General features: G+C 50.8%; 1 protein-coding gene across 3 annotated transcripts in view; it reads left to right on the top strand.

Moving 5' to 3' along the window:
• The window catches only part of CDC42BPB (CDC42 binding protein kinase beta), a 103,290-nt gene that overhangs the window by 63,472 nt on the left and 18,997 nt on the right, over positions 1-20,821 (top strand). For all 3 annotated transcript variants that reach the window (XR_005723831.1, XM_040256868.1, XM_040256869.1), the window contains exons 8-20: positions 1,331-1,579; positions 2,856-2,935; positions 5,075-5,241; positions 5,324-5,443; positions 6,198-6,331; positions 6,696-6,938; positions 8,963-9,073; positions 10,083-10,327; positions 10,404-10,509; positions 10,855-10,979; positions 11,353-11,458; positions 18,824-18,972; positions 20,238-20,332. Coding sequence is in view for 2 of the 3 variants with exons in the window: in XM_040256868.1 (XP_040112802.1) it covers positions 1,331-1,579; positions 2,856-2,935; positions 5,075-5,241; positions 5,324-5,443; positions 6,198-6,331; positions 6,696-6,938; positions 8,963-9,073; positions 10,083-10,327; positions 10,404-10,509; positions 10,855-10,979; positions 11,353-11,458; positions 18,824-18,972; positions 20,238-20,332 (1,930 nt within the window). In the remaining variant the exon portion in view is untranslated. The remainder of the gene's footprint in view (positions 1-1,330; positions 1,580-2,855; positions 2,936-5,074; positions 5,242-5,323; positions 5,444-6,197; positions 6,332-6,695; positions 6,939-8,962; positions 9,074-10,082; positions 10,328-10,403; positions 10,510-10,854; positions 10,980-11,352; positions 11,459-18,823; positions 18,973-20,237; positions 20,333-20,821) is intronic.

The raw sequence follows: 20,821 nt of genomic DNA on the forward strand, positions 1-20,821 counted from the left end.
CCTCTGCGCCCACCCTGCCATCAGGCGTCAGCTCTGCCCCTCCAGCCTGTTTGCCCCAAAGCCATCGTCAGGAGTGGATCACGCGTCTCAGCTCCGTAGTGCTCTTAGTCCTTTCTTGAGCCTATTTCTTTTCCTCTTGCTTTTCCCCCTTTTACCAGCTATTCATTTTTCTCTTCTATTTCCCTCATTTTCTGTTTATTATTTCTTCTTCCCTCTTTTTGTCATCTGTGTTTTTTCTTTTTACCCCTTTCCCCATGTCCTTCTGACGCCAGGGTCAGCCTCTCTGCCCATTGGCTCGCAGCCCCCTTCCCCACCTGCTCGGTCACTCACCCAGACAGGTGCTCACTTGTCTGCTCTCTCCTCCCAGCCTGGTCTCCCAGTGTTTGCTCAGATGAGGAGCAGATTAACATGAAAGTCTTAAAGCATCTTTCTTTTGACTCAAGAAAAGTTATGCCTTAAAAAATTTGTTTTCAAAGTAGAAATTATTTTTATTTATAAATTTATCAAAAACTTCAGACATGCCGAAGTGCATGCAGTAAGTTGATGGTGAAAGGCACCCCGTGAACTTCTGGTGGTGAGCGTAGTAAAGGGAGCAAGTGGGACTTGGCCTGCTGTCTCTGAGCGCCTGCTGCCTGTGGACCCCCCACCCCACCCCCTCTGGTGGTCTCTGATCATTTATTCCATCTCTGCCGCAGCCCCGTGAGGCAGCACTGCTGTCCCTCCTAGAGATTACAGGTGAGGTCTGGACCGCAAGGGCGGCTCGGCACACAGGCCCATAGTGGCCTGGTGGGTGTGTGGCCTTGTGACCTCCTGGCATGTGGGAGGTGGAGACTGTCTAAATAAATGGTATCACAGTCACATATGGCCAGGGTTCTGGTCATCTTTCTACTCAGTGCTCAAAGGCAGACCTTACCGTGTGTATGTGTGCAGTGTATCTTGTTTGAACAAGTCCCTCTGATGAGCATTGAGGTAGTTTTCAGTTTCCTTGGTCAGAGTAGAATGGCATCATGAACATGTCATGTGTTCTCACTGATCCTGTTGGCAGAATGCGTACTGAAGGGTGTGCCTGCTTCTATCCCACCTACAGCCTGTTGTCGGTGTTCTTTGCCACCTTGATAGGTGAAGATTTATCACTGTTTTAGTACATGCAGGGTGGTAACAAGTCTGCTGTGAGTAAAACTGGCAAGACTGAGGGTTTTCTGGAGTGAAGCCTCATCAGCTTCGGCTGCGTTTGGCCACTGGGATGCAGAAAGAGGCTGTAGCTATGCAGCTCTGCTCCCCATGATGCCTGTACACCACAGGTCCCCTGACTGCCCCCCTGCCCCCCCAGGAGCGGTTTCAGTTCCCGTCCCATGTCACAGACGTGTCCGAGGAGGCCAAAGACCTCATCCAGAGGCTGATCTGCAGCCGGGAGCGCCGGCTGGGGCAGAATGGGGTGGAGGACTTCAAGAAGCACGCCTTCTTCCAAGGGCTGAACTGGGAGAACATCCGGAACCTGGAGGCGCCCTACATCCCGGACGTGAGCAGTCCTTCCGATACGTCCAACTTCGACGTGGACGACGACGTGTTGAGGAACATCGTAAGTGTGGCGGCACCCTGCCCTCCGCGCTGTGTCAGAGGTCTGCATGCGCACGGCTTGCTCATCAAGGTGGTGAATCTGAGAACTGTGCCGACTTCAGAAACTGTGGCGGTTGCCTCGAGGAATGCACCTCTCATTCTAGCCTTCAGCTTGGTCCTTAAAGGGATGGCTTACTCAATTTTAAATAGCTGTTCTCTTTTAGGGTTCATCAGAATTATCTGATGCCTTTGTGCCTTGTGAACGGTGCCACGTACACTGCTCCGTCAGAGTGTCCCTTCTGCCCTGTGCCCCTGCCAGGGGCCTGCCCGAGGCCCCACCATGGCGTGGGTCTCTGGGTCTCCACTTCTCACTGTCCCTGTGCTCGAGGACATGTCCGCTCTTCTGCTGACACGTGTGTTCAGCATGTGCGTGACCGTTTGCTCACATGGCCGGAGGTCGGGAGCAACAGGGATGAGGCCAATTTTAAGGCGCTGATGTCTCAGATTGTGGGTTTTCCACGTTGGGTGCTGCCCATGGGGCCCATCTGGTATCTGACCTCAGCTCACGGGGCCGCTGATGAATTCGTCATTGTACCTTTTGGGTCCAGAGAGTTTTGCTCATGTGTTGTGACATTATTTTGGTCTCATCAGACTCAACATTCAGTACGTGTTACTCTATACATGAGTCTTGGGGATAGAGAAACTGCGGTTTAACCAGGGAAAAGAAAACTGATTTAGAGGCTTTAGAGGCTCACTCTTAGTAAAATAAAAGTGGAACTTTAGATGATGTGAGAAAAGACTGAGGAAAGTATTAATATTATTGTTGAAAGGATTTTTCCTGAACTTCAGATAAGTGTATTTCCACACTAAAATTTCCCAGGTAAATAACTTTGCTTTTATTTTTAATAGAGAAGGATCCTCAAACTGAAAAATAGCAGTAAACCCATGTAAAACAGTCTCCCCTTGGGTTCCAGACCCCGCTTCTGCCTGCGGCCTATTTCAGGGCAGGAACCCAGTGCCCCTGCCTGTGCCCCACGTCCCCCCTGCTCAGGGTCACGGTGAGCAGCAGCTCCTGCCGCTTTAGAAGATTCGCAGTTACCTGATCCCACTTCAGCCTGAGCTTCGCTGTCTCAGAAGCAGTGTGTTGATCCCCTTCAGGGCCTCGCACTTCGGCCCAAGCCGGGAGTGAAGAGGGCGGCGTTCTGGGAGGCCCCGGGGGGCTCCCCTGGAGCACTCTCCCCCCTACTCTCCGCTGGTTTGCACACAGTCTCGCTCACACCGCATGTGTTCTCATGCAGGAAGTGCTGCCTCCTGGCTCTCACGCTGGCTTCTCTGGACTGCACTTGCCGTTCATCGGGTTCACGTTCACCACGGAAAGGTGCGTCTGCGTCTGCGTCTGCCTGCCCCCGTGGGTGGGGGTCTTCCCGTGGGGTGGGGGAGCTTCCGTGTGGGGCTGAGCCCCATCAGAGCCGGGGACTCTGACGTGTTCCGTGCTTGAGGGAGCTTCTCTTTTAACAACTCATTAAAAATGGAAAAGCAGTTTTTACCTCAGACTTGGGGCTTGGCGCACAGGCCCTGGTTTGCTGGCCCCGACCCCTGCCGGCCATCAACTGGACGGGGTTTGCCCAGGTGGGACACTGGGGCCCCTGGCCAGCGGCGGGGTGTCTGGCCACCCCGGCTGAGTGCCCACTTCGTCCAGGCTCTACTGGCTTTCGTGGGGAGTTTTGCAGCAGCCACAGGGTTCCCGGGGCACGGGGCGGGGCTGTAGATGAGAGCCAAGCCCCGCCTGTGAGCATAGCCCCGGGAGGCCTGGCTGGGGCCGTGTGTGTGGCCTGTCTCCAGGGCCTCTGCAGAGTTGTGGTGCCCATGGTGCTCTGACTCGATTGTAAAAGGACACTGGGCCAAGAAGAGGGCGCTGAGGGAGAAAGGCGGTAACATAAGACAGATGGGGCTGCCTCGGCGCCTGGAGCGAGGTCACTGAGCTTGGTTCCTGGCTGCTTCCAGCTGCGGGTGCCTGAATTGGTATAAATTTCTACGGAGGCGGCCTACTTCTGCCCAAGCTTGTGAAAGCTCTCTTCAGGTGTCAGATGCTGGAGTTAGTAGCGCTTAGGCCAGAGTGATTGCTTAAGCCAGAGCGATTGCCTTCCAGCCCAGAGGAGGTGTTCTGGGTGCGCTGGGCATGCTGACTTATTAGCCCCTCTGCAGAGGCTCTAGAACCTTCCACCACGTTCAGGTCACTGGGTGCCTGTCACACCTGTGGACCCTGGGCCCCCAGCGAGGCTCTAGGTTTGGCAGGTTTACCCAGGGACCTCTTCCTGAAACAGACCCCAGCAGTGCTGGCTGGCCCAGCACCTTTGGGCCACCTTTGAGAAACACCAGCCAGGCCTTTCTGTGAGAGAGAGACTGTGTGTGTGTGTGTGTGTCTGTGTCTGTGTGTGTCTGTGTCTGTGTGTGTCTGTGTCTGTGTGTGTGTCTGTGTGTGTGTCTGTGTGTGTGTGTCTGTGTGTGACTGTGTGTGTGTGACTGTGTGTGCGTGACTGTGTGTGTGTGACTCTGTGACTGTGTGTGTGTGTGACTGTGTGTGTGTGTGCACGCACACTCACTGTAGAACTCAGAAAAGCGTCCCTGACTGCCCTTCTGTGTATGTGTGTGCACACTCACTCACTGTGTAGAACTCAGAAACGGTCCTGACATTGTCATCGCTTTAAAGCAAGAGGAGCTAAGTGGCTTGTCCCCAAGTTTAGCTCCGATGGAGAGAACCTTCCTTGGCCCCAATCTGTGCCCACGGAGAGGCGCATCATGAGTCGCTGCCAGTTGGTGAGGACCTTGGCTGTGCTGGCCCAGGGCTTGGACGTGAAGGAGCCACGTAGGGTGTTGACAGTTTGCAGGGAATGACGAGCCCCAAAGGCTGAGGGCACGGTCCCGGTGAGGGCAGGCCCAGTGCACCCTTGCCCCTCATCATGCCACAGTCGCCGCTGAGTGTCAGGGCGCCTCTGCCCGCGGCCCCGCCAGCCCAGGCCCTCGTGCAGGAGGCCTTCTCCTTTCAGCTCCTGGTTAGGTGTGCGCAGTGACTTAGAGATTACACTCTGTGCCATCACAGTGAGCTGAATCAACGTCGTTTGTTCAGTGACTAAGTCATGTCCAACTCCTGCAACCCCACGGACTGTAGCCCACCAGGCTCCTCGGTCCATGGGATTTCCCAGGCAAGAATACTGGAGTGGGTTGCCATTTCCTTCTCCAGAATCAACTGTACTTCAATAAAAGAAAGAAAGAAAATCATACTTCCAGCCCTGCAGAGGCGCTCTATCTGACCAGCCCTTTCACTGCCCATTGTTACCCAGTGGCTTGCAGTAAAGAAGACTCTTGTCTCATTTGGCTCCATAAACAACAAAGTCTTTCCACAGGTGATTTTGTTTACCAGTTTGAAAAGGCTTATCTTTTACCTGAAGTCTCTAAACACTAATGAAGTCCTTGTAAAGTCTCCGTGGGTGAGAACACGCTGTTGCTTTATCTGCAGCTGCTTCTCTGACCGGGGTTCTCTGAAGAGCACCCTGCAGTCCAGCACGCTGACCAGAGATGAGGGCGTGCAGCGCGATCTGGAGGCCAGCCTGCAGGTGGAGGCCTACGAGAGGCGCATCCGGAGGCTGGAGCAGGAGAGGCTGGAGCTGAGCCGGAAGCTGCAGGGTGAGGGGCGGGGCCTCTGCTCGGGGACCGCCCCCCGCAGCCTGCCCCCCGCAGTGCTCACTCACACGCGTCTCCTCCCCAGAGTCCACGCAGACCGTCCAGTCCCTCCACGGCTCAGCTCGGGCCCTGGGCGGCACAGCTCGGGACAAAGAGATCAAACGGCTGAACGAAGAGATCGAACGTTTGAAGAATAAGATAGCAGGTGAGTGTTCCAAGGTCACCCTGCTTAGTCTCTGTTCTCGGATCTTTCTGCAAAAAACATTCTCGGAGTCCTTTCCATTGGATGGAAAAGCAGGAAAGAAGTTAAACTTTAGCAAAGAGTTCTGGTGTTTTGCCAGTTTATTTTAAATGATTTCTCTATTGTGCCTAACTTTTAACACTATTTGAGCTATTAGAGTCAATGCTTTATATATGGTCTCTCAGAGTATTTACATTTTTCCCTGTTAATTCTCCTCTGTTACTCTGAGGCAGAACTGCCGTAACGCTCTCTTTCTGGAGCTCTCACCCGCGGCCGGGTTTCCCCTTCAGTGTTAAATGCTAGATCTGGTGTCACCAGAGTGCATGTTCCGTGGCTCCCGGTTATCAGAGCTTCCTGAGGACTCAAGGCACCGTTAAGTCCCAGTCCTTAGCCTGACACGTGGGTCGGTGCTACACCTGACTCATTTCAAATCAAACCCGAGTCAGTGGCTGTCTCTCTGCTTCCTTCTGGGACCCACCATCCTGATCTGAGAAAAGGCTGCCATTGAGTGCCTTACTCACCAAGACCCTCCCACACTGCCCAGCTGTGCTCGTCCGTTACAGGGGATCGAGGGAGGGACGAGGCCACAGGCGCCCCGGGGCTCACGTCCCCGGGGAGAGGGTGTGGACACGCGTCAGAGCCAAGTCTGGGGGTCTGTCAGCTGTGCCGGTGACTGTGCACGTGTAAGGGAACCCGGCTTGTTTCCTGTTTTGCTCAGATTCCAGTAGGCTGGAGCGACAGCTTGAGGACACAGTGACTCTCCGCCAGGAGCACGAGGATTCCGCGCAGCGGCTGAAGGGCCTGGAGAAGCAGTACCGCGTGGTGCGGCAGGAGAAGGAGGACCTCCACAAGGTAGGTGGGCCCATCTGTGGGGAAAGTGCGTGGCTTCACAGAGTGTGCGGTTGTGTTCACGGGGACATTGGAGACTTGCAGGCTTTCATCTGCCTCTGTGATGGTGTGATGACACAGGAGAGGTCGGGATTCCCAAGCCAGGCAAGCTTGGACGCCTCACGGGCTCCCTGGGCCCGGGTGGCCTTCAGGCTGTGCTGGGGCTGACCGAGGCTCTTCCTGGGGAGCTCAGTTTTCGGGGCCAAGGCTGCAGCCTTTCACCAGCATTTGCTGTCACTTCAACTCCTTGACACAGCAACAGGTGACACTTCTCACCTTCCGGTCCTTGTTAGGCAAACGTAAACAGCCTGTAACTCTTTGCATTCAGCAATTGATCGAGGCTTCCGAGCGGTTGAAGTCCCAGGCCCGGGAGCTGAAAGACGCCCACCAGCAGCGGAAGCTGGCCCTGCAGGAGTTCTCGGAGCTCAACGAGCGCATGGCTGAGCTGCGCTCCCAGAAGCAGAAGGTGTCACGGCAGCTGCGGGACCGAGAGGAGGAGGTGGAGGCGGCCATGCAGAAGATTGACACACTGCGGCAGGAGGTCCGCAGGGCCGACAAGGGCCGGAAGGAGGTAGTGTCTCAGGGCGTCGGGTCATGTGGATGGTGTCTGGAGGGTCCCCGTAAGGTGGCTTTGAGAGCTCGGGCTGCATCCCATAAATCACTGGGAAGTAAAATGGATCTTAAATTTCATGTGAAGCCAAGTAAGTTGCTCTGCCAAGTGTTTATCTTGTAGTTCTCAGCCCTTCATACATATTTGTGAAATTATTAAAACAGATCTCTGTGGTAGTAAAATTTTAGAGTAAAGTAGACGGCTTTGTGCCCAAAAAGTACCATAGAAACGCGCTGTGACGTGATGTGGCATGGCTTCCGAGAACTGAAGGCTCGAAGCGGGTGGAGGGCCAGTCTCAGCCCAGGGCAGCGTTCTGAGACTGACTCTAGGATCCTTGACACTCAGAAGGTCACCAAGGCCCCAGGGAGCTTTTGTGTATTTGGTCACAGGCCTTAATGTTTAACAACTTAGAAGTTAGAACTGAAAAATGTTCAACATAACCAGACTGATTCAGTTCAGTTCAGTCGCTCAGTCATGTCTGACTCTTTGCAACCCTGTGGACTGCAGCACACCAGGCTTCCCTGTCCATCACCAACTCCAGGAACTTGTTTAAACTCATGTCCATTGGTGATACGTTCAACCATCTCATCCTCTGTTATCCCCTCTCCTCCTGCCTTTAATCTTTGCCAGCGTCAGGGTCTTTTCCAAGGAGTCAGTATTTCGCATCAGGTGCCCAAAGGATTGGAGTTTCAGCTTCAGCATCAGTCTTTCCAATGAATGTTCAGGACTGATCTCCTTTAGGACTGACTGGTTGGATCTCCTTACAGTCCATGGGACTCTCAGTAGTCTCCAACACCACAGTTCAAAAGCATCAATTCTTCAGTGCTCAGCCTTCTTTAGGGTCTAGCTCACATCCGTACACGACTACTGGAAAAACCATAGCTTTGACTAGACAGACCTTTGTTGGTAAAAGAATGTCTCTGCTTTTTAATATGCTATCTAGGTTCTTAATAGCTTTTTTTCCAATTAGCAAGCATCGTTTAACTTCACGGCTGCAGTCACCATCTGCAGTGATTTTTGGAGCCCAAGAAAAAAGTCTCTCATGGTTTCCGTTGTTTCCCCATCTATTTGCCTTGAAGTGATGGGACTGGATGCCATGATCATTTTTGTGCATTTCTTTAATGTTTTGATTTAGTAGAAAGCACCCAGGTTCTCATATGTGTTTCTGTGTTGTCTGTAGTGATAACCTTTTCTGTATAATTTACATGAAGAAAACCTAGCTCCTAAGATGGGGAATTAGAGGAGGAAGGCCTTGCAGAGCCTCAAAGGCCTCAGGACCCCACTTTGAGAACTGCCGTCCTCGATGGTTCCATGTGTGTTCTGCTCTTAACAGGCAGCCTATTTCCTGCAGCCCTACATATAAATTTGTTGGGGTTCCCTCGGTGAACTGCCGGGAGGGCCTGCAAACACCTGTTCTGCTCCATTCATGTTCAGGGCTCTTTGTCCTTCGGCCTCAAGATGCCTCTGTTTTCTTCTTAGACATTTGGTTGTGCAACCCCAGGACATTTGTGTTAATAATTGCAGCCAACTACAACTCTCTTCAGTGAACCCCTGGTTGGGCACAGCCCTTCCAGTTCTGGGGGTAGCCCTGCAGCCGAAGCAGCTGGACCCGGAGTGCTCAGCTTGAGGCGGGGTCATGGTACACAGACCTCCTTATTCTCTCCACGCTGGTGTGTGTTTGGAATCTCCCCTTTGGACAATGAATCTGTGTTCTGCAGGCATCAGAAGTCCCTGTTTTCATGAACTTGTATCTTTTCTTAAAATTTAGTTTCCGTGTATCCGTTTAAATTAGAATTTAAGGTAACCACATTCCAGTTAAGTCCAGAAGTGTATTTCTCAGCCATTAACTTGTGATGGAATCTGAGGGAGCGTGAAGAATCAGGAAGATTTCTGGAGGCTCAGTTCCCTGGGACTGCCTCCCTGGGAGGGCTCCAGCCACGGTGGGCCTGGCGGGTGGTGGTAAGCAGCGCTCTCTCCCTCCTCAGCTGGAGGCGCAGCTCGAAGACGCGGTGGCCGAGGCCTCCAAGGAGCGCAAGCTGCGGGAGCACAGTGAGAACTTTTCCAAGCAAGTGGAGAGCGAGCTCGAGGCCCTCAAGGTAGTGCAGCGAGTCTCTCCTCACCGAGGGAGCAGGGCAGGCCGTGGTCCTTGGCGGCGGCTGGGTGGGAGTCCTGGGAACCCGACATGGAAGCCTGTGGGAGCTTCCCACTTCTCAGAACCAGGTCCTTCACTTGACCTCCTAGAGCCAGCCCTCGTACCCTGACACCTCTTGCTTTCTCTGTGTCTTGGTCTGTGAATTCAGTGCTGGTCATTCTGGAAGAGCTCATCACAGCCCATGTCCTGCTGGTCATCTGCAGGTGGCTGAGGTGGGGTGGGGCTGTAGGTGCTCCCTGTTAGCTGAGAGACCTCAGATACAGGCCTCCACTTTCTGAGCCTGTCCTCCTCATCTGTGAAATGGAGACAGCAGTCTCCTCCCTCTCATAGCTGACCCTTCGCCTAGACTTGGTGCCATGACTGCGTCTCCCGGTCCCTCTCTTCACCTCTGTAGTCTGCCCTCTCCAGGCAGCTTGTCACTCCAGAATCGGAGCCCATCATGTCTCTACTGGCTGCTGATAGCTTCCCACAGTTCTCGAATAACCCCGACCCCTCCCTTCAGCCTCCCCGATGCCCTCCTGTTCTCCAGCCTCGTGCAGCTCGCCCCCCACCCTGCTCTCCTCACCCTCTCACCCCCTCACTCAAGACCCTCCTAGCCTGACAGCTCAGTGCCCACATCACCACCCGTGACAGCAGAAACCCTGTGTGACCCTGTCAGCAGGACGTGCCTGACTCACGGCCTTCCAGAGAATGCTCTGGTGTGAGTGAACAGACTGCACGAGGGGACCTTGAGGGCCACTCACGTCAGAGTGTGAGCAGGGCCTCAGGGTCCCAGGCACATCTGGATTTCCCAGGGCAGAGCCCCCCACCCCTGCAAAGCCTGCCCTGCAGCCGTGGGGGAAGGATCGGTGCCCGCCGCTGGGAGCGCTTACTGTGTCTGTCTCGGGCGGGGTGAGGCGGGGCCCTAGAGGAGGACACGGAGGTTTGTGATCTGTCCCAACCTTTGCCCTCAGATGAAGCAGGGGGGCCGCGGGCCAGGCGCCGCCCTAGAACACCAGCAGGAGATTTCCAAGATGAAATCGGAGCTCGAGAAGAAAGTCCTGTTTTATGAAGAGGAGCTGGTGAGACGTGAGGCCTCCCACGTGCTGGAGGTGAAGAACGTGAAGAAGGAGGTGCACGACTCCGAGAGCCAGCAGCTGGCCCTGCAGAAAGAGGTGATGGTGCTGAAGGACAAGCTGGAGAAGTCCAGGCGAGAGCGGTGAGTGCCACGGCGGGGGCAAGCCGGGGGGCGTGCCGTCCGGGGGCCCTGACGCCTGTCCTGCCTGCGTCCTCAGGCACAGCGAGATGGAGGAGGCCGTGGGCACCGTCAGGGACAAATACGAGCGGGAGAGGGCGATGCTGTTCGAGGAGAACAAGAAGCTGACTGCCGAGAACGAGAAGGTGATCGCAGGGCTCTGAGTATCACTCTGTGGGAGCTGCCTTTCTTTTCACTCTTGAGTCTTAGAAGTTGGGTGTTTTAAGTAACTTAAAGTGGGATGTTTTCATTTAGTTACAAGCTGTTGATTATGTGTAACCACTAGCTCTGATCACTTTGACAGTCATATTTCTATTGAAGCGGGGCTTAAGTTACATATGGCCAGGAACCCCACATTGGAAGTTAGGTTGGCAAACCCTCATAACGGTGAAAGAAAACGTGAAGACCCTTCGAAAGAGCCTGTAGTTTTGTGGTGCTGACGTCACGTGTAAATGAGTAACAAGTCATGTGTCCCGACTGTTTCCCACCAGCTATGCTCCTTTGTGGATAAGCTCACGGCTCAGAATAGGCAGCTGGAGGATGAGCTGCAGGATCTGGCGTCCAAGAAGGAGTCGGTTGCCCACTGGGAGGCCCAGATTGCGGAAATCATCCAGTGGTACGTGCCTGCGGGCCTGGTCATGGTTCCCCAGCTGCCAGCCCACCTCCACAACTCACTGCTCCTCTGCGGGCTCGGTACCCAGCTCACCTCGGTCTCCCCCAGATCAGTCACGTCCAGGGGCAGCAGTTCTGTCCAGTGACCGTGACGGGGGACTGCAGGTGAGAGGCAGCACCCCACATGGCCCGCGGTGTGGGTCGGGCTGGCCCTACAGGCGGAGCCGGAGCAGAGCTGCCGGGAGTCCAGAGAGTGAGCTGGGACTGTCCTGACCAGGCGTCAGAGGTCACGGTGCCTGGGTGGCGAGGTGCGGAACCTCCGTGTCTTGAGGGACAGCGGGCAGTGCTCGCTCACAGGACGGCTCTTTCCCCTCTAGGGTCAGCGACGAGAAGGATGCCCGGGGTTACCTCCAGGCCCTGGCCTCTAAGATGACCGAAGAGCTCGAGACGCTGCGGAGCTCCAGTCTGGGGTCAAGAACGCTGGTGGGTCTGGGTCTGGAAGCCGCATCTGTGTTGCTTTGTGACTCTCAGGGGCTCCACCTTGATGTGAGTTCAGTGATACGAGAGGCTGCTGTGAGGCCTGCGTCTTCTTTCTAATTTAAGAATTGATGGCTGTGTGGGGTCTCTGTGGCGGTGCAGGCTGCTCTCCAGTTGCGGTGTGTGGCCTCTTGCTGGCGCGGGTCTCCTGTGGCGCATGGGCTGGGGGCACACAGGCCTCGGCAGCTGTGGCGCACGGGTGTAGCCGCTCTGCAGCAGGTGGGGTCTTCCCAGACCAGGGGTCAAAGCCATGTCCCCTGCATTGGCAGGTGGATTCATTACCGCCTGCTGCCAGCACCTTGTCAGTTGTCAGGGGATCACAGGTTGCTTCGCCACTGTTCATTTGGTTGGCAAATCCCTGCTGAGTCCGCAGGCTTGAGTTAGGACGGGACTCCGCCCTGGTAGAGGGAGCTTCGTTACTGTGATGGTCCACTGTCCGGTGGGCGACGCGACTGCGAGCGTGGAGCATGGCCAGTGCCAGGCTGGTGGTACTGGTCCCTCTCCCCTCCTCTGTCCCCCTTGTTAAAACATGCACGTGTGACTTACCTTATGAGACTCACAGAGTTAAGAGTGCAGGGAAAGAGGAACAACTTCATTAGAATTACAGCTAGAATTAAACTTTGTGGACCCTCAGTTTATTCCATGTTCTGGTTTGAGGCGAGGTCCGGGGAGACTGAGCTGCCTGTCCCAAAACACAGAACGTGCAACACACCAGGCCCGTAGACGCAGAACCTTGGAGTCCCTCCCAGACTGGTTCCAGCGCATCCTCACCTCACTCTTCTCACATTTCCGTCATTAAAACACAATATTTTGGAAAACACTGACGGTTCGTAATCTTATTGAAGGAAAAAAACAGCTATGTTCTTTGTGATTGGAAAACATTTTCATATTTACATTTATAAACACCAATTAGAATAAGCAATTTATGTTTTTCATTTCTACTTTTTTCTTCCCAGTGTTTACAAATTCAGTTCAGTTCAGCCACTCAGTTGTGTCCAACTCTCTGCGACCCCATGAACTACAACATGCCAGGCCTCCCTGTATCACCAACTCCCGGAGTTCACTCAAACTCATGTCCATCGAGTCGATGATGCCATCCAGCCATCTCATCCTCTCTCGTCCCCTTCTCCTCCCAGCATCAGAGTCTTTTCTAAGGAGTCACTTCTTCCCATCAGGTGGCCAAAGTATTGGAGCATCAGCTTCAGCATGAGTGCTTCCAATGAACACTCAGGACTGATCTCCTTTAGGATGGACTGGTTGGACCTCTTTGCAGTCCAAGGGACTCGCAAGAGTCTTCTCCAACACCACAGTCCAAAAGCATCAATTCTTCAGTGCTCAGCTTTCTTTATAGTCCAACTCTCACATCCATACATGACTACTGGAAAAACCATAGCCTTGACTAGACGGACCTTTGTTGGCAAAGTAATGTCTCTGCTTTTTAATATGCTGTCTAGGTTGGTCATAACTTTCCTTCAGAGGAGTAAGCGTCTTTTAATTTCATGGTTACAGTGACCATCTGCAGTGATTTTGGAGCCCAAAAAAATAAAGTGTGCCACTGTTCCCATTTTTTCCCCATCTATCTGCCATGAAGTGATGGGACCAGATGCTATGATCTTAGTTTTCTGACTGTTGAGCTTTAAGTCAGTTTTTTCACTCTCCTCTTTCACTTTCATCAAGAGGCTCTTTAGTTCTTTGCTTTCTGCCATAAGGGTGGTGTCATCTGCATATCTGAGGTTATTGATAGTTCTCCCGGCAATCTCGATTCCAACTTGTGCTTCTTCCAGCCCAGTGTTCTCATGATGTACTCTGCATAGAAGTTAAATAAGCAGGGTGACAATATACAGCCTTGACGTACTCCTTTTCCTATTTGGAACCAGTCTGTTCCATATACAGTTCTAACTGTTGCTTCCTGACCTGCATACAGGTTTCTCAAGAGGCAGGTCAGGTGGTCTGGTATGCCCATCTCTTTCAGAATTTTCCACAGTTTATTGTGATCCACACAGTCAGAGGCTTTGGCGTAGTAAAGAAAGCAGAAATAGATGTTTTTTCTGGAACTCTCTTGCTTTCTCAATGATCAAATGTTGGCAATTTGATCTCTGGTTCCTCTGCCTTTTCTAAAACCAGCTTGAACATCTGGAAGTTCACGGTTCACATATTCTTGAACCCTGGCTTGGAGAATTTTGAGCATTACTTTGCTAGCATGTGAGATGAGTGCAATTGTGCGGTAGTTTGAGCATTCTTTGGCATTGCCTTTCTTTGGGATTGGAATGAAAACACCTTTTCCAGTCCCATGGCCACTGCTGAGTTTTCCAAATTTGCTGGCATATTGAGTGCAGCACTTTTACAGCATCATCCCTCAGGACTTGAAACAGCTCAACTGGAATTCCATCACCTCCACTAGCTTTGTTCGTAGTGATGCTTTTTGAGGCCCACTTCACATTCCAGGATGTCTGGCTCTGGGTAAGTGATCACACCATCATGATTATCTGGGTCGTGAAGATCTTTTTTGTACAGTTCTTCTGTGTATTCTTGGCACCTCTTCTTAATATCTTCTGCTTCTGTTAGGTCTATACCATTTCTGTCCTTCACTGAGCCTATCTTTGTATGAAATGTTCCTTTGCTGTCTCTGATTTTTTTTGAAGAGATCTCTAGTCTTTCCCATTCTATTGTTTTCCTCAGTTTCTTCACACTGATTATTGAGGAAGGCTTTCTTATCTCTCCTTGCTATTCTTTGGAACTCTGCATTCAAATGGATCCATCTTTCCTTTTCTCCATTGTTTTTCACTTCTCTTCTTTCACAGCTATTTGTAAGGCCTCCTCAGACAGCCCTTTTGCTTTTTTGCATTTCTTTTTCTTGGAGATGGTCTGGATCCCTGACTCCTGTACATTGTCATGAAACTCCATCCGTAGTTCATCAGGCACTCTAGTGAGAGTCTAGTGAGATCTAATCCCTTTAATCTACTTCCACTGTATAATTGTAAGGGATTTGATTTAGGTCATACCTGAACGGTCTAGCGGTTTTCCCTACTTTCTTCAATTTAAGTCTGAATTTGGCAATAAGGAGTTCACGATCTGAGCCACAGTCAGCTCCTGGTCTTGTTTTGGCTGACTATATAGAGCTTCTCAATCTTTGGCTGCAAAGAATATAATCAGTCTGATTTCGGTGTTGACCATCTGGTGATGTCCATGTGTAAAGTCTTCTCTTGTGTTGGAAGAGAGTGTTTGCTATGACCAGTGTGTTCTCTTGGCAAAACTCTATGAGCCTTTGCTCTGCTTCATTCTATACTCCAAGGCCAAATTTGCCTGTTCAGTCCAGTTCAGTTCAGTCGCTCAGTCGTGTCCGACTCTTTGCGACCCCATGAATCGCAGCACGCCAGGCCTCCCTGTCCATCACCAACCCCCGGAGTTCACTCAGACTCTGGTTCATCGAGTCCGTGATGCCATCCAGCCATCTCATCCTCGGTCATCCCCTTCTCCTCCTGCCCCCAATCCCTCCCAGCATCAGAGTATTCTCCAATGAGTCAACTCTTCGCATGAGGTGGCCAGAGTACTGGAGTTTCAGCTTTAGCATCATTCCTTCCAAAGAAATCCCCAGGTTGATCTCCTTTAGAATGGACTGGTTGGATCTCCTTGCAGTCCAAGGGACTCTCAAGAGTCTCCTCCAACACCACAGTTCAAAAGCATCAATTCTTCGGGGCTCAGCTTTCTTCACAGTCCAACTCTCACATCCATACATGACCACAGGAAAAACCATAGCCTTGACAAGACAGACCTTTGTTGGCAAAGTAATGTCTCTGCTTTTCAAACTTTCCTTCCAAGGAGTAAGCGTCTTTTAATTTCATGGCTGCAGTCACCATCTGCAGTGATTTTGGAGCCCCCAAAAATAAAGTCTGACACTGTTTCTACTGGTTCCCCATCTATTTGCCATGAAGTGATGGGACCAGATGCCATGATCTTCGTTTTCTGAATGTTGAACTTTAAGCCAACTTTTTCACTCTCCTCTTTCACTTTCATCAAGAGGCTTTTTAGCTCTTCACTTTCTGCCATAAGAGTGGTGTCATCTGCATATCTGAGGTTATTGATATTTCTCCCGGCAATCTTGATTCCAGCTTGTGTTTCTTCCAGTCCAGCGTTTCTCATGATGTACTCTGCATAGAAGTTAAATAAGCAGGGTGACAATATACAGCCTTGACATACTCCTTTTCCTATTTGGAGCCATGTCCCGTTCTAACTGTTGCTTCCTGACCTGCATACAGATTTCTCAAGAGGCAGGTTAGGTGGTCTGGTATTCTCATCTCTTTCAGAATTTTCCACACTTTATTGTGATCCACACAGTCAAAGGCTTTGGCATAGTCAATAAAGCAGAAATAGATGTTTTTCTGGAAGTCTCTTGCTTTTTCCATGATCCAGCGGATGTTGGCAATTTGATCTCTGGTTCCTCCTACCTTTTCTAAAACCAGCTTGAACATCAGGGAGTTCACGGTTCACATATTGCTGAAGCCTGGCTTGGAGAATTTTGAGCATTACTTTACTAGCATGTGAGATGAGTGCAATTGTGCAGTAGTTTGAGCATTCGTTTGCATTGCCTTTCTTTGGAATTGGAATGAAATCTGACCTTTTCCAGTCCTGTGGCCACTGCTGAGTTTTCCAAATTTGCTGGCATACTGAGTGCAGCACTTTCACAGCATCATCTCTCAGGATTTGAAACAGCTCAACTGGAATTCATCCATCACCTCCACTAGCTTTGTTCATAGTGATGCTTTCTAAGGCCCACTTGACTTCACATTCCAAGATGTCTGGCTCTAGATTAGTGATCACATCATGATTATCTGGGTCGTGAAGATCTTTTTTGTACAGTTCTTCAGTGTATTCTTGCCACCTGTTCTTAATATCTTCTGCTTCTGTTAGGTCCATACCATTTCTGTCCTTTATGGAGCCCATCTTTGCATGAAATGTTCCCTTGGTATCTCTAATTTTCTTGATGAGATCTCGTCTTTCCCATTCTGTTGTTTTCCTCTATTTCTTTGCATTGATCGCTGAAGAAGGCTTTCTTACCTCTTCTTGCTATTCTTTGGAACTCTGCATTCAGATGCTTATATCTTTCCTTTTCTCCTTTGCTTTTCACCTCTCTTCTTTTCACAGCTATTTGTAAGGCCTCCCCAGACAGCCATTTTGCTTTTTTGCATTTCTTTTCCATGGGGATGGTCTTGATCCCTGTCTCCTGTACAATGTCACGAATCTCATTCCATAGTTCATCAGGCACTCTATCTGTCAGATCTAGGCCCTTAAATCTATTTTTCACTTCCACTGTATAATCATAAGGGATTTGATTTAGGTCATACCTGAATGGTCTAGCGGTTTTCCCTACTTTCTTCAATTTAAATCTGAATTTGGTAATAAGGAGTTCATGATCTGAGCCACAGTCAGCTCCTGGTCTTGTTTTTGTTGACTGTATAGAGCTTGTCCATCTTTGGCTGCAAATATAATCAGTCTGATTTTGGTGTTGACCATCTGGTGATGTCCATGTGTAGAGTCTTCTCTTGTGTTGTTGGAAGAGGGTGTTTGCTGTGACCATTGCATTTTCTTGGCAAAACTCTATTAGTCTTTGCCCTGCTTCATTCCACATTCCAAGGCCAAATTTGCCTGTTACTGCAGGTGTTTCTTGACTTCCTACTTTTGCATTCCAGTCCCCTGTAATGAAAAGGACATCTTTTTTGGGTGTTAGTTTTAAAAGGTCTTGTAGGTCTTCATAGAATGGTTCAGCTTCAGCTCATTCAGCGTTACTAGTTGGGACATAGAGTTGGATTACCATGATATTGAATGGTTTGCCTTGGAAACGAACAGACATCATTCTGTTGTTCGGACTCTCTTGTTGACTATGATGCCTGCTCCGTTTATTCTAAGGGATTCTTGCCCACAGTAGTAGATATGATGGTCATCTGAGTTAAATTCTCCCATTCCAGTCCATTTTAGTTCGCTGATTCCTAAAATGTCAACATTCACTCTTGCTGTCTCCTGTTTGACCACTTCTATTTGCGTTGATTCATGGACCTAACATTCCAGGTTCCTATGCAGTACTGCTGTTTACAGCATCAGATCTTGCTTCCATGACCAGTCACATCCACAACTGGGTGGTGGTTTTGCTTTGGCTCCATCTCTTCATTCTTACTGGAGTTATTTCTCCACTGATCTCCAGTATCCAGTAGCATTTTGGGCACCTGCTGACCTGGGGAGTTCATCTTTCAGTGTCATATCTTTTTGCCTTTTCATACTGTTCATGGGGTTCTCAAGGCAAGAATACTGGAGTGGTTTGCCATTCCCTTCCCCAGTGGACCACATTTTGTCAGAACCCTCCACCATGACTTGTCTGTCTTGGGTGGCCCTGCACGGCATGGCTCATTGAGTTAGATAAGGCTGTGGTCCTTGTGATCAGATTGGTTAGTTTTCTGTGATTGTGATTTCTATCTGTCTGCCCTCTGATGCCCTCTCAGCACCCTACCCTATTACTGGGGTTTCTCTGACCTTGGACGTAGGGTATCTCCTCTCGGCCGCTCGCCGCTCCAGCGCCGCGCAGCTCGCCGCTCCATCCTTAGAAGTCTTTCCCTATTTCCTCCTGGGTCTGGTCACCTGAGCCTCCCTGTGGCTGGTCCCTCTGTCGCCTCTAGGTGGTGCCCCACTGTGCTCCCCACACCCCCGTCTCCTCTTTACTCCTGCGGAGGACAAATGAAAAATTCTTAACTGTTTTCAATGAAAATGTAAATAAAAGCCTACCACGACAGTCTCTCCAGATTTCTCTTATACTCTTGAAAGTCAGTGAGATACATCTGGAGTCTCAGTAAGAAAGAGTACTGTCCTCGACTGGTTTATGTCACTGTAGTCTCACCCTTCAGTTCGTCCCGTCGCGCTTCCTTTCTCTTATTAGTTTAGTCTTTTAATGATGTAGTTACTAAGATGATAGCAGGGCACGATGTTTCAGGATGTAGAAAAATGAGAGTAACTCTGATCCTAGAATATAGCTTAAATTACTCTTTTACAGAGTGTAGTGGAACCATGTAAAGAAATTACCCTATCAGCTCAGTTTTATTTTTAAGAAAGTAAATTTTATTCTTTAGAAGACCTCTAAGAAAAAAGTCACAAAATACCAAAACTATAATTGGGTCCCATGGACTTTAATAACATCCGAGAGTTAATATTTAAATATAATAATAAAGTCTCAAGATTCAAAGAAGATAAATTACCTGTTAGCATTAATGTTGTTAAAGGAGTGAGTTGGTTCAGAATGTGTTTTAACATCTGAAACCACCTCTGCAGGACCCCCTCTGGAAAGTTCGCCGCAGTCAGAAGCTGGACATGTCTGCACGGCTGGAACTGCAGTCGGCCCTGGAGGCGGAGATCCGGGCCAAGCAGCTCGTACAGGAGGAGCTGAGGAAGGTCAAGGATGTGAACCTCTCCTTTGAAAGGTGCCTGCCAACCCGGGGCTGTTGGGACGAGCAGAGTGCTGTTTCTGGCGCTCGGTGCTCAGGCCTGGGGCACAGATGAGCACGTGCAGGGTTTTCAGGACAGAATGAGCATGTGTGAGTCTGCAGTTTTGAAGCGTCTGTGTTTCTTTCTGAGTGTGAATGGGGTGCTTGCCACCCTGAGCTGGGTGACAGGACCCACGTGTCCATGGACACCTCTCTGGCCTTCCTGTCCACCTCTTCAGCTTAGCGTTTTTTTCTTTAAAAGCTAAAATCACACACTAAAATATTCAGAATTTTTTCCCCATCTTCAAGCAGTCATAGAAAACACTGTTTGACAAGGCAGTGAGTTCAGTAGATGCTTGATGAGAACCCATCGTCTGCGGGTTCTGTTTTGTTCCTCAGGATCTGTAATGATCTGCAGCCTTAAGAAAGCTGGGCTGCCCTGCCTGCGGTAGACCTGTCCACGTGGTTGGCTAAGCCCTGACACGTCTTCATGGGGGGGGTGACCTGGAAGTGATGGTGTCACTAACAGGAAATCGTGTCAGTTTGGGGCTGAAAAACTAATCATAGTAACAGCTGCTATTTAAATATACTGCCTCTGTGCTTGGAACTGCTGTGAGACTGTTATTCTGTGAAAGCACGTGACCCTTCCAGCATCCCTGTGAGGCGAGCGCATGTACCACCCCCGACCTCACAGAGCTGGGTGAGGGGCAGGCGGTGACCGGTTCTCCTGGCATCACCATGATCAGTACAGGGCTCTGAGCGAGGCTTGCTGCCCGCCTCCCCCCTGGGTCCGCTGGGCCCTGTGCTGGCCCGTCCTCGCCACGCTGGGAGCAGAGGCCCCGCTGCGCGTGCAGTGGTGCGGCTCTTCGGCGTGGCCCGCTGTCGTGCTCATTCCAGGGAAGACATTTGGGGGCCTGACAGCTGAGTGACTGAGCCGTGCGTCCTCAGAGGTAGGGGCCGTCGGGGATCCCATTAGGGCCTCGTGAGATATAGTTTGTAAACTGTGACTTTTAAAGTGAAGCTCATGTATGATCCATGATGTAGTGAGCAGCAGCTGATGCTGAGAGTGGGCTTGAGTGTCCGTCCAGTGGGTCTGGGTGCTTTCTCAGATACCTGGGAGAAGCAGCCCCCCCAACACACACACACAGACACACGCACACGCACACACAGCCTTCCTACAAACCTAGCTACTTCGACACTCTGAACCAGCACAAAGATGACTTGAGCTCAGGGCACTTAAAGCCTTTCATTTTGTATTTTAGCAAACTAAAGGATTCTGAAGCCAAAAATAGAGAACTACTAGAAGAAATGGAAATTTTAAAGAAGAAGATGGAAGAAAAGTTTAGAGCAGATACTGGTAAATTAGGATCATAAGCTTCTGAATTGTTTACATATAAACCTTTTTTAATGAAATGGTTTTATGTTAGATTTAATTTCTTTTCATTTTAATGGTATTTAGTTCTATAAGGAAAACGCTTACCCTAATCCCAAAGCCCAAATTCTGGAATAGGGTATGTCCAAAGATGCTTCCCAAAAAGGCAGCCGCGGTTTCCGGTGTATTCTTCCTTTGTTCCATCTTGAAAATATAAAGCAGGTGCCTGTGTCTGTATCGTTAGGCCTCACAGAGGCCTGCCCTGCCCTGTTCTGTGCTCAGGCGAGGCCACGACCCTTGGCTGGCCCGGGTCCTGCGTGCAGCCGGCTTGGCACAGCACCCGCTGGGTGTCCTGCCGCTGCAGTCCCCTGCCGCGGGGTGTGCCGTGTGTGTGCGACATTTGCTGCAGGGCTGCTGGTGGAGAGTGAGCGTGCGCACACTCAGGCTCAGCTGTGCTGGCTCTGGGCTCTGCTC

The sequence above is a fragment of the Oryx dammah genome, unplaced genomic scaffold, assembly GCF_014754425.2.
Source record: "Oryx dammah isolate SB20612 unplaced genomic scaffold, SCBI_Odam_1.1 HiC_scaffold_16, whole genome shotgun sequence".
In the NCBI taxonomy this organism is placed as follows: Eukaryota; Metazoa; Chordata; class Mammalia; order Artiodactyla; family Bovidae; genus Oryx; species Oryx dammah.